This window comes from Neoarius graeffei, chromosome 8 (genome assembly GCF_027579695.1).
Source record: "Neoarius graeffei isolate fNeoGra1 chromosome 8, fNeoGra1.pri, whole genome shotgun sequence".
NCBI lineage: Eukaryota > Metazoa > Chordata > Actinopteri > Siluriformes > Ariidae > Neoarius > Neoarius graeffei.
The window spans coordinates 49,552,322-49,564,923 of NC_083576.1; the positions used below are offsets into that span (position 1 = coordinate 49,552,322).

General features: G+C 40.5%; 1 protein-coding gene across 6 annotated transcripts in view; it reads left to right on the forward strand.

The window, feature by feature from the left end:
• The window catches only part of inppl1b (inositol polyphosphate phosphatase-like 1b), a 50,024-nt gene extending 37,793 nt beyond the window's left edge, over window positions 1-12,231 (forward strand). For all 6 annotated transcript variants that reach the window (XM_060927763.1, XM_060927769.1, XM_060927767.1 and 3 more), the window contains 5 exons: window positions 3,187-3,342; window positions 3,641-3,722; window positions 3,876-4,683; window positions 8,791-8,906; window positions 11,609-12,231. In XM_060927763.1, the coding sequence (XP_060783746.1) occupies window positions 3,187-3,342; window positions 3,641-3,722; window positions 3,876-4,683; window positions 8,791-8,906; window positions 11,609-11,702 (1,256 nt within the window). In that variant the 3' untranslated portion in view covers window positions 11,703-12,231. The remainder of the gene's footprint in view (window positions 1-3,186; window positions 3,343-3,640; window positions 3,723-3,875; window positions 4,684-8,790; window positions 8,907-11,608) is intronic.
• Window positions 12,232-12,602: the final 371 nt, after the last annotated feature.

Sequence of the window (12,602 nt, forward strand, 5' to 3'; positions counted from 1 at the left end):
GCCTCATCTATACGCTCTTGCCAGTATCTGTTGGTGTTGTCGGTGACAACAAGCCACAGCACCAAGACCAGCAACACTAACGACTCCATGTTTATTGTTTACTCTCCGGGTCGTCAGACTACCGCTTAAAAGGTCACTGATGTCACTGTTTGCGACATCACATGACGTCCACCCACTTTCGCTAACTCCACCCAATGTGTCCACCCACTTCCAGCCAGCACGGTTCAGCGCGGTTATAGTCGAAATGCAACTCCAACAGCCCCACTCAGCTCGACTCAGCCCAACTCAGCACGGCACAGCTCAGCCCAACTCAGCCGCGTTGGTAGTGGAAAAGCAGCAATAGATGCCGCATTGAGCTGGTGGCCCCGTTGCTGGGATACGTCAGAGTGTTCGCCATATTGGATGTGGCAAAACTTCCCCGTAAACCAATGCAAGTAAATGGACTGAACTTCATAAAGCCCCTTTCTACAATAATATTTAACTCGATGCCTTTTATTCACCCATTAAGACACACACGTACAGTGGTGCTTGAAAGTTTGTGAACCCTTTAGAATTTTCTATATTTCTGCATAAATATGACCTAAAACATCATCAGATTTTCACACAAGTCCTAAAAGTAGATAAAGAGAACCCAGTTAAACAAATGAGACAAAAATATTATACTTGGTCATTTATTTATTGAAGAAAATGATCCAATATTACATATCTGTGAGTGGCAAAAGTATGTGAACCTTTGCTTTCAGTATCTGGTGTGATCCCCTTGTGCAGCAATAACTGCAAATAAACGTTTCTGGTAACTGTTGATCAGTCCTGCACACCGGCTTGGAGGAATTTTAGCCCATTCCTCCATACAGAACCGCTTCAACTCTGGGATTTTGGTGGGTTTCCTCACATGAACTGCTCGCTTCAGGTTCTTCCACAACATTTCGATTGGATTAAGGTCAGGACTTTGAATTGGCCATTCCAAAACATGAACTTTATTCTTCTTTAACCATTCTTTGGTAGAACGACTTGTGTGCTTAGGGTCGTTGTCTTGCTGCATGACCCACCTTTTCTTGAGATTCAGTTCATGGACAGATGTCCTGACCATTTTCTTTTAGAATTCGCTGGTATAATTCAGAATTCATTGTTCCATCAATGATGGCAAGCCGTCCTGGCCCAGATGCAGCAAAACAGGCCCAAACCATGATACTACCACCACCATGTTTCACAGATGGGATAAGGTTCTTATGCTGGAATGCAGTGTTTTCCTTTCTCCAAACATAACGCTTCTCATTTAAACCAAAAAGTTATATTTTGGTCTCATCCGTCCACAAAACATTTTTCCAATAGCCTTCTGGCTTGTCCACGTGATCTTTAGCAAACTGCAGATGAGCAGCAATGTTCTTTTTAGAGAGCAGTGGCTTTCTCCTTCCAACCCTGTCATGCACACCATTGTTGTTCAGTGTTCTCCTGATGGTGGACTCATGAACATTAACATTAGCCAATATGAGAGAGGCCTTCAGTTGCTTAGAAGTTACCGTGGGGTCCTTTGTGACCTCGCCAACTATTACATGCCTTGCTCTCGGAGTGATCTTTGTTGGTCAACCACTCCTGGGAGGGTAACAATGGTCTTGAATTTCCTCCATTTGTACACAATCTGTCTGACTGTGGATTGGTGGAGTCCAAACTCTTTAGAGATGGTTTTGTAACCTTTTCCAGCCTGATGAGCATCAACAACGCTTTTTCTGAGGTCCTCAGAAATCTCCTTTGTTCGTGCCATGATACACTTCCACAAACATGTGTTGTGAAGATCAGACTTTGACAGATCCCTGTTCTTTAAATAAAACAGGGTGCCCACTCACACCTGATTGTCATCCCATTGATTGAAAACACCTGACTCTAATTTCACCTTCAAATTAACTGCTAATCCTAGAGGTTCACATACTTTTGCCACTCACAGATATGTAATATTGGATCATTTTCCTCAATAAATAAATGACCAAGTATAATATTTTTGTCTCCTTTGTTTAACTGGGTTCTCTTTATCTACTTTTAGGACTTGTGTGAAAATCTGATGTTGTTTTAGGTCATATTTATGCAGAAATATAGAAAATTCTAAAGGGTTCACAAACTTTCAAGCACCGCTGTATATATTTGGGAAACAAACAGGCATCAAAACAACACATATATAACTTTTAATGTGATGGTTATAAATAGTGTGCGAAATACCCTGTACACTGCAAACTAGTGACAGATACGCGATAGATAGCTCAGGTAAGCTAATCAGTCAGCATACCGTAGCAAGCTACCAAAACCTGAGGCCACAATAACCAACCTACAAGACTGAATATGATAAATGATGGAAATGGTGGAAAAACTGGAAATAGTGAATGAAAATAAAAATGTACTGTTTTATTTATTGAGTCACCACACAGACCTACTCTCGTTGAATAAAGTGAGCTGAATGACTGCCAAACTGAGTTCGGCCAGGTTCTAACGTCATACCAAAACAAAATTCATCACTGATTCCTTCACATTCAGAAAGGTTAAAAACATTCATCATACGTTCAAAAACGTTCATCATAGTGCGGCACTGTATTCTCTAATTCTCACTGCTTATAACTCTACACCTACCCGGTGGAGATGAGCTGGGAAACTGAAGACTGAAGGAACAGTATTGAAAAGTATTTTTCCAGTCTCACCTGTGAAAGGTAATCCCATGTGATCTCGTTTGGACGGTAAACCTGTTGGTACAGTTAAACGCAGCACATGAATGAGGCTTCTTTATTCTCGGCTACTGTCTAGACGCTATACCAGAGACAGTTGAAGAGTCTCCACTTTGCCCCATCCAATATGGCGGCGAGGATGACGTATGATTCTACGCAGAATGCGGCGTCTATGTTTATATGTCTATGTCTGCGCATGTCACACACAGCATGTGTGGTTGTCATAAAAATAAATAGCTGTGAATCGCGCATGGATTGAAAAGTCGCTTGGACACTTAAAAACAACTCACTGGAATTTTTTAAGACTTTATAATAATTCCATTCAGAATAACACTGTTTGCCGTAACATTGTATTTACGTAACTTTTCCGTACAAAATACGGCCAATCCGTACTAGTAGGCATCTCTGCATTTATAATGACCTTCACTGAAAATGAAGATGTGTGATAATGAATTGCACGTGACACGTGTTATTCCAGGTGAATGCTGTGTGGCTCTGCAGTCTATAGTGGCCAATAACTCAGAGTCATTTGAAACATGCCTGACCCACAGGGGTGAAGAGATGGGTTCCATCCGTGGCCAAATCAAGGTCTATATACCACTGAACAAGTATCGGTCACGAGCAAGGAGCTACGGTAAGCCTTAACTCTCCATGAATTCTTTTCAGTTCTCTGTAATTTTTTCATATTTGACTTTGTCACACTGTATCATCTGTGGCTCTTTTGCTTTTGGTTCCTTTACTGATCTTGCTCTTCTTTCTTTTTCATCTCTTATGGTTTCCTCTTTTGATTTCCTGATGACAGAACTTGCACAAATTCATCATGTGACCTCATGAAGCTTATAGGAAATGTGCCATTCTCAGGCTTTCCCCAGATATCTATATTATTTATAAATCTCTCTGGCATGAAATTTGTCTTTCTTTGCCCCCTATAGAATTGATCTGTATTGAGAAGGATGAAAAGGGATTAGTTAGGAACCCCTGGTCTCCCCCACCCATGCGAGCATCCCACAATCCGTGAGTAATATATACCTTTTTCTTTGCTGTTAATTGGAAGTGAAACTGTTTATCATAAGCCTTTTTATGACTTTGATTGGACATTCTGCGACTTGGCATATTCAACTGAACATTTATTCATGTTTCAGTTCATTTTATTTGGATCTCTTCCAGTGTATCATCATCATCATCATCATCATCATCATCCTCCCACACAGTGGCTCCTAGTAGCTACACAAATCCAGCCTACTTCATTTTTGAGGGCATTCCTGTGTTGCGCCAGGTAGAAGACCTCTCCCCCAGAGAACCCAATGTAGTGTGGGCCAAAGACTCTGTGATTCAACTTCCTAAAGTAACAGGTGCACATAGCCATGACTGCAGAGCTGCCCGCAGGTCTGATTTTGCAGAAATTGAAATTCCTGGATCCTTGCCACCTTACACACCCCCTTGTGACCGCCCCACTCATATTACCCCTCATCCAATTTCCTCATACCAACTTTTCCCTGGACCAGACCTATCAAATCCTTCCCAAAACCAGAAAACCAAGACTTCATGTCCTTCATTTCAGGCACAAATTCAAAGGCCTAGTATAACTCAGGAATCAATATTGCCTACCACAAAATTAGGGAATGCCAATATGAAGAGTTCAGTCTTCACACAGGATGTGCATGGGACAGTTAAGAAGGACTATTCCAGGTTTCACCAGGAGCGACCAATACCAGTGCGTAATGGACCAAAGCTATACCCATACATGTCCACCAGAGTTCCCCTTGCCAAAGCATCAGTTCCCTGGGTGGTGGATCAAACACCTGCAGCTTCAGGAGATAACTCACTCACTGCTCTACAGATTGCCAAATCATTGAGTGAGGTGGATTTCCTGCCAACATGCAAGAAATACCACTCAAACCAAAGGTCTGCTCTACCAAGGCATTATGGGTATGATTATACCTTAGCTCCAGAGGGTTCCTGTTGGGAAAAAGAGGTGAGTTGAAAGAAACCTTATGTATAAGAAAACTTAAAAGAGAAGCCTACTTATTAAAAATTACAGACTGCATGTTGCACTTACTTATTGCAGCTACTTATAGTTTTCTAAGTGCATTAAATTACATTCAGTGGATATAGGACAAAGTGCAACAACAGGTAGCCAAAGACACAGATACCTCTTTCTATGCACATCAGCTTTTACACTCAAAGTAAATGTTACTGCCATCATCTGGATCTCATCATCCTCTCAAAAAATCATAGGATCTAGCATCTGGATCCAAGATCTGCTACCTGACTAGCAGGACCTTCAGGTCCTTTTAGGTCTCTGACAATAATTGCAACTTCATAACAAAAGAGTAACTCCTTTATCCAAAGATGAGAGTGCACAATGGAGTCTAGTCCTTTTACATAGAATATTATTGAAGTAAAAGAATAAACAATATGAATATGGATAATATATGATAAACAAAGGTAACAGGATAAAAATAAGCATGAAATGGGCTCTTGTAGGGAAGAGAATCTATTTGACAATATGACAAAAATATAAAAATAAAACTAATAAGACATTTCTATGATATTTCTATGATATGTGTAAGACCTAGGTTTGCTAACAAACATCTTAATGAAACAATAATAATAATCAGTATATCATGATCAGTTATTGCTTGTATATTCTTCTCATTATTATTATTATTATTATTATTATTATTCAGTTTATTCAACTTCAGAATGCATACAAAAACTCTCCAACGGGGCGACCAGCGTAACCTATTGGACTATATCAAATTTACAATCCAAAATGTCAAAATCTAAAACTTAACCTACAACCCCAAGTCCAAAAAAGTTGGGACAAAGTACAAATTGTAAATAAAAACAGAATGCAATGTGGAAGTTTCAAAATTCCATATTTTATTCAGAATACAACATAGATGACATATCAAATGTTTAAACTGAGAAAATGTATCATTTAAAGAGAAAAATTAGGCATCTCAAAAAAGTTGGGACAAGGCCATGTTTACCACTGTGAGACATCCCCTTTTCTCTTTACAACAGTCTGACGTCTGGGGACTGAGGAGACAAGTTGCTCAAGTTTAGGGATAGGAATGTTAACCCATTCTTGTCTAATGTAGGATTCTAGTTGCTCAACTGTCTTAGGTCTTTTTTGTCGTATCTTCTGTTTTATGATGCGCCAAATGTTTTCTATGGGTGAAAGATCTGGACTGCAGGCTGGCCAGTTCAGTACCCGGACCCTTCTTCTACACAGCCATGATGCTGTAATTGATGCAGTATGTGGTTTGGCATTGTCATGTTGGAAAATACAAGGTCTTCCCTGAAAGAGACGTTGTCTGGATGGGAGCATATGTTGCTCTAGAACCTGGATATACCTTTCAGCATTGATGGCGTCTTTCCAGATGTGTAAGCTGCCCATGCCACACGCACTAATGCAACCCCATACCATCAGAGATGCAGGCTTCTGAACTGAGTGCCGATAACAACTTGGGTCGTCCTTCTCCTCTTTAGTCCGAATGACACGGCGTCCCTGATTTGCATAAAGAACTTCAAATTTTGATTCGTCTGACCACAGAACAGTTTTCCACTTTCCCACAGTCCATTTTAAATGAGCCTTGGCTCAGAGAAGATGTCCGCGCTTCTGGATCATGTTTAGATACGGCTTCTTCTTTGAACTATAGAGTTTTAGCTGGCAACGGCGGATGGCACGGTGAATTGTGTTCACAGATAATGTTGTCTGGAAATATTCCTTAGCCCATTTTGTGATTTCCAATACAGAAGCATGCCTGTATGTGATGCAGTGCCGTCTAAGGGCCCGAAGATCACGGGCACCCAGTATGGTTTTCCGGCCTTGACTCTTGCGCACAGAGATTCTTCCAGATTCTCTGAATCTTTTGATGATATTATGCACTGTAGATGATATGTTCAAACTCTTTGCAATTTTACACTGTCGAACTCCTTTCTGATATTGCTCCACTATTTGTCGGTGCAGAATTAGGGGGATTGGTGATCCTCTTCCCATCTTTACTTCTGAGAGCTGCTGCCACTCCAAGATGCTCTTTTTATACCCAGTCATGTTAATGACCTATTGCCAATTGACCTAATGAGTTGCAATTTGGTCCTCCAGCTGTTCCTTTTTTGTACCTTTAACTTTTCCAGCCTCTTATTGCCCCTGTCCCAACTTTTTTGAGATGTGTTGCTGTCATGAAATTTCAAATGAGCCAATATTTGGCATAAAATTTCAAAATGTCTCACTTTCGACATTTGATATGTTGTCTATCTTCTATTGTGAATACAATATCAGTTTTTGAGATTTGTAAATTATTGCATTCCGTTTTTATTTACAATTTGTACTTTGTCCCAACTTTTTGGAATCGGGGTTATACTATATTTATAATGAATTTTCACAAAAGGCCAAATTGCATCTCAAAAAGAGAAGCTTAAAAACAATAACAAAATAAGACAAACCATTATCTTTGACTCCCTATGTACTATGCTTGTGATTTGCGAACTCATGCTTATCTCACTTGAATGGCTTATGACATGATCTTAAACGTTCTAGCAATGTTCAATGTGCTGGATATTATAGACTTCTGCATATTCCTTAGAACAACCTTTGTCTTCGCTCTCAGTAGCTCTCATACAAAGTCCTCCATGTCCATTGACCATCCTCCTAACACATCCATTACGATGTTGTATTGTTGGACATCACATCCTGGATACCTTTCCTTTAACTCCCAGCACAACGGTCCATACTTCAGGGTCTTTTCTTCATCTTTCCTTATCCTGTTCTCGATCCATGGGCAGCTCATCTCCACGGTGATGACTGACTTCGTTGCATGATTCACAATCTTTACATCTATCCTGTTCGCTGGCAACTCCTGATGTTCACCAAAAGTTGGGATGTCCCAGTATGCTTCCACATCGGCTAAGCAATACTCAGGTTTGGGTTTCTCTGGTGAGTACCACAGTGGCACCGACTCCACCAACTGGAGATCTTTTAAGCATTTCAAAATACATCACCTTGAGTGCGTTGTTGTGTCTTGTAAGGTACTTGTTCTGTGCCAGTGCAGGACATCCAGCGAGCAGATGAGATACACACTGGGGCCTTACCACAAAGCCTGCAGTTAACATTTCCAGTCGATGCTGTCTGGGTCTTCTGTGAATAATACACCTTAGTTGGTAAAAGTTGTTTGTACAACTCCATCATACCAGCTACTACATAAGTAAGGCAGATCGCCCACTCCTTCAGCCATGCAAAGCAGCTCTTGATACTCATGCTATCGTTGTCCCATCTTGCAGTTATTAACTTTCCTTGCCAGCGTTCCTTACGCACCACCTCTTGTAACTGCCCCAACTGAGTGTACTTCAAGTAGCTATGTGTCTTCACAAACGGGATTTCTTTTCCTTCTTCATTTCTGACTGTTGGATTGGGGAATGTCAGCTTAAGCTCTAAGCCTAGCTCTTCAGCATACCTTTGAGCCTCTGATACCAACGATTGGTGTCCGGTGCTTGCCAAGCATCATAGTGGGGTCCCTGTTCTTGTATACTTTTTAAGACAAATTATTATTATTATTTTTTTTTTCTAAGCCAAAAAATGTTTTCATTTTTATTCAACATTAACCCCCCCAAACCCCATTAAATTCACCAGGTGACATCACAATCGAGGGAGAAGTTGAGCTTAGTGAAACAGAAAGGCTTCTTGTTAGACGACTTCTTCAGATATTTATATGTAATCTTTCTTTTTTTTTTGTTGAATATGACAGCAAGTGATATTACTGTAGCACATTTTAACATTAACCTAGTTAATGTTTAAATTAACATCCAGACTAATAAGGCTAGAGTTGAAATTGGCTGGTTTACATAGAATGTTGGACACAATATAGTGATATGCATGGTGCTTAGATTCATAGTCACAGCTTGCTGCAGAGACGACAGCATGGTGAAAGAAATGGTGCGATTATGACATTCTAACAAAGGCTTTCTGGGGCCCAAAATTCCTCCCGGTGCCTCTGGTGTAGTGTGCTATAACATTCTTTTATTTATATATAATATATAATATTGGTATGAACAGGTGATAATGTGTTGTGTTTAGGTGTCAGTCTTGCATGGAGCTCCAGAGACAGTACGAGAGCTGCTCAGTAGTCTGGGACTGCAGCGCTATACATTGGGACTCAGTCTCAATGGCTGGAATGACCTGGATTACTTCAGGTGAGAACTTCACTGACGAGAATGTTCAGACAAAATGAATGCTAGTGCATGTCTAGCCAATGCGATTTCTTTTCATGAAAAAAAAAAGCTTCCTGGAACATCATTAAAGCTACATGGTGTTTGCAAGATTTTTAAAAAATGTTGTTTGTGGTAGAACACTTAGTAACATCAGCTGTATCACTTTGAAAGACAAGTAATGCATAATCAGTGAGAATTCAGGGTCTACACATTAAATAGGATGTCATAAAATGTTATAGACACCATTTACTGGACTAACACCACTTATTAGTATTTATTGTTTGGAATATGACTCAACCCTAAAGCTATTATACCTGTGGCTGTTATCGAGGTCTCCCAAATGTTAGAGAAATGTTATGAGACTAAACATTTTGTTGTGCACATCAATATGATTTGTTACATTTACTCAGGGGCGGCACGGTGGTGTAGTGGTTAGCGCTGTCGCCTCACAGTAAGAAGGTCCGGGTTCGAGCCCCGTGGCCGGTGAGGGCCTTTCTGTGCGGAGTTTGCATGTTCTCCGCGTGGGTTTCCTCTGGGTGCTCCAGTTTCCCCCACAGTCCAAAGACATGCAGGTTAGGTTAACTGGTGACTGTAGGTGTGAATGTGAGTGTGAATGGTTGTCTGTGTCTATATGTCAGCCCTGTGATGACCTGGCGACTTGTCCAGGGTGTACCCCGCCTTTCACCCATAGTCATCTGGGATAGGCTCCAGCTTGCCTGCGACCCTGTAGAACAGGATAAAGCAGCTACAGATAATGAGATGAGATGAGACATTTATTCAGTGTCTGGTGAAAGACCAAAACCTCTCTCCTTTAACAAGTCCTTGTCTTTTAGCTAAGAGGTTTATGTTAGCCAGTTAGCTAACTAGCATTAGCAATTTTGTGCTTTATTAATTATTGAGTTAGTGATCCTGTAGTGCTGTGTTTGCAAATTATCTGTGTTGCAGTATAATTGTGTTCATTCTGCAACATCAGGGCACAGAACAAAGCCAATAATAGCAAGCTATCCAGCTAATGCTAGAGTGCTAGCTAAAACACAAGGACTTGTTGAAGGAGGAAGGCACCTCTCTTTTAGCATCTGACATTGTGCTGCTTGCAGCATGCAGTTTACCGGTTGTCCATCAGGCTCTGTGTGTCTTTGAGGCTGATTATTATGAAGTATCTGGCTCACAGACAGCTGAAAGAAAAGGTCTCTGCACTACTTCCAAGTGTGATGACGCATCTGAGTTGGTGTATGACCGATCCAATTGAAATTTCCCTCCAAGTTGAACCTGGTAGCTTTGACTATAAAGTACTATACACTAAATGCAGAACTGCCAGACTGACTCACAGCACCTCAGGAACATCATGAACTAGAGTATGTTTTCTCCACTGACTCAGTACTCCATATCAAAAGATCCAATGCACTAAATTGCACTAAAATGTTCCGTTCCTTCCGTTTCCGGTTGAGAGTATTTTATTATATTTAACCTTTTTGTTTTTCTTTTTTGTGTTTGTGTAGTTTGATATTTGTTTTTTGTTTGGGTATTTTGTCCGCCGGTTGTGGTTTAGCTCCAGACCCAGTTTTGGGTGTCGGTTCCCTCCAGGCCTTGGTTTGCCATGGGTGATCCCTGTGCTCCTCGCTATGGACTGAAGTGAGCTCGTTGCTCTTTTAACAGCGTGGTTTTCCAGCACTCTGTGCAGTGGTGCTTTTGTGCTTGACGCGGTGTTCCAAGCGATGTTGCACGGTGGCGTCGCGGCGGCTGTGCAGGTGGTTTGGGACATACCAGTGCTCTGCGTGGCAGTGCTTCTGTGCTCGCTTTGTGGATCCATGGCGCGATGTTGCCCAGTGGTGTCGTGGCGGCTGTGCAGGCGGTGTGGGACTTATTTTTGTGCACTTTTTGGTGGGACCGTGGCAGCTACACCATTGGAATGACATCCTAACCTTCTTTGGTGGACCCCCTCCCCCAGTTGTAAAGTGACCTTGGGTATGAGAAAGGCGCTATATAAATTTAACTGCTTATTATTTTTTATTATTAAATAATGAAAACCTGATAGATGGAAGGCCAGATCTGACAAAATGACAAATTAATTAATTTTTTTTTTGCGTATATGTCTTTCTTTCTTTCTTTCTTTCTTTCTTTCTTTCTTTCTTTCTTTCTTTCTTTCTTTCTCATTTATTATACAAGTATTATTCATCTCTACATTTATCTGTTTATTAATTTGAGTTTTCCTTCCCTTTGTGATAATGATGGTCCATAAATAAAATGCCAGGAATTTCCAGTGATTGATCAGTTATTTAATACATTTAAACAAATTAGTCAAACTAATGAAAATGAATATTTAACGAAAAGAAATACTACATATCAAGTACATTATTGCCTTTTTATTTTCCATTTTGCCAGATCGAGGGCATTGCATAGCAAATGTCTTTGCTGGTTTGGATCTGCTGTATAACATGTAGGAGCATGTTTTCTGAATCTGGTTTAATTGTCCATTGGTTGGTTGCCTACATCTAGGTGGGGCAGGGTTAACGGCTTTACCCTAAGGACTTACCTTCTGATCAGCAACCCAGCACCATAACCATTGAGTCGCCACCACCACCTATGATTTAATTGTTCATTCTGAACTAAAAATCTATTTTGAGTTAAAACATAATCTTTTACAAGTAGTAGTAAGGTGTGTGTGCTCTTTCTCCTCTCTACAGTGGAATTACTGAGGAGGATCTGCAGGCTTCTGGTGTAATAAACCCATCTCATCGTAGGAGAATCCTGGAGAATTTGCCCAAGATTTGGGACTGAATACTTGGACATGGATAACTTTCAATTAGAGTGTTTTACAAAAAAAGGGAATTCGTGCCATGCTTTCCTTGTATCTTTGTCTTAAAATCCATTTAGTAATTATGTATATTTACTTTGTTAGTGTCAGCGTTCACTGAGGTTTCAGCAGCCACCCAAGTCTTAACTTTTATTCTCTATCATTTCATTTCTGTTATTTACTTTGTATAAAGCAGTTACATAAATTTTTTATCTGTTTGCAGAGAGACCTCTTCAAAAGGATTTTTTTTTTCATTTGACCATAATTCAGCCATTGTGTCAACAAAAGTATGAACGTGGTCAAACCTGTGACCCTGGTACTGCTAACCTTAACGTGGGAGCTAGAATTGTTAAATAAGCACAATTATACCTAGTTTATCCAATATGTCCAAAAATCATGGGCAAGCTATGAAAATAATATTGCACTACCTGTAAGTAAGCATTGTACATTCCAATAAGTAAATGGTGTATCTGAAATTTAATGTGTCAGAAAATTTTAAAACCAGATTGTAAAGTGTTGTCCTGTTTGCTTTGTCTTCCTATAAAACTATGCCAACTGACTGCATAGTTCGCATTTTTTATGATATGGGTTTTTCGAATGACCGTTCTCCTCCCTCATTTGACAACCTCCTAACCCCTTTTGTCAGGCTTGTTTACTCATTTCATTGAAGTAACACTACGGTGGTGTAGTGGTTAGCAATGTTGCCTCACAGCAAGAAGGTTCTGGGTTCGAGCCTTGTGGCTGACGGGGGCCTTTCTGTGTGGAGTTTGCATGTTCTCCCTGTGTCTGCATGGGTTTCCTCTGGGTGCTCCAGTTTTCCCCACAGTCCAAAGACATGCAGGTTAGGCTAACTGGTGGCTCTAAATTGACCGTAGGTGTGAATG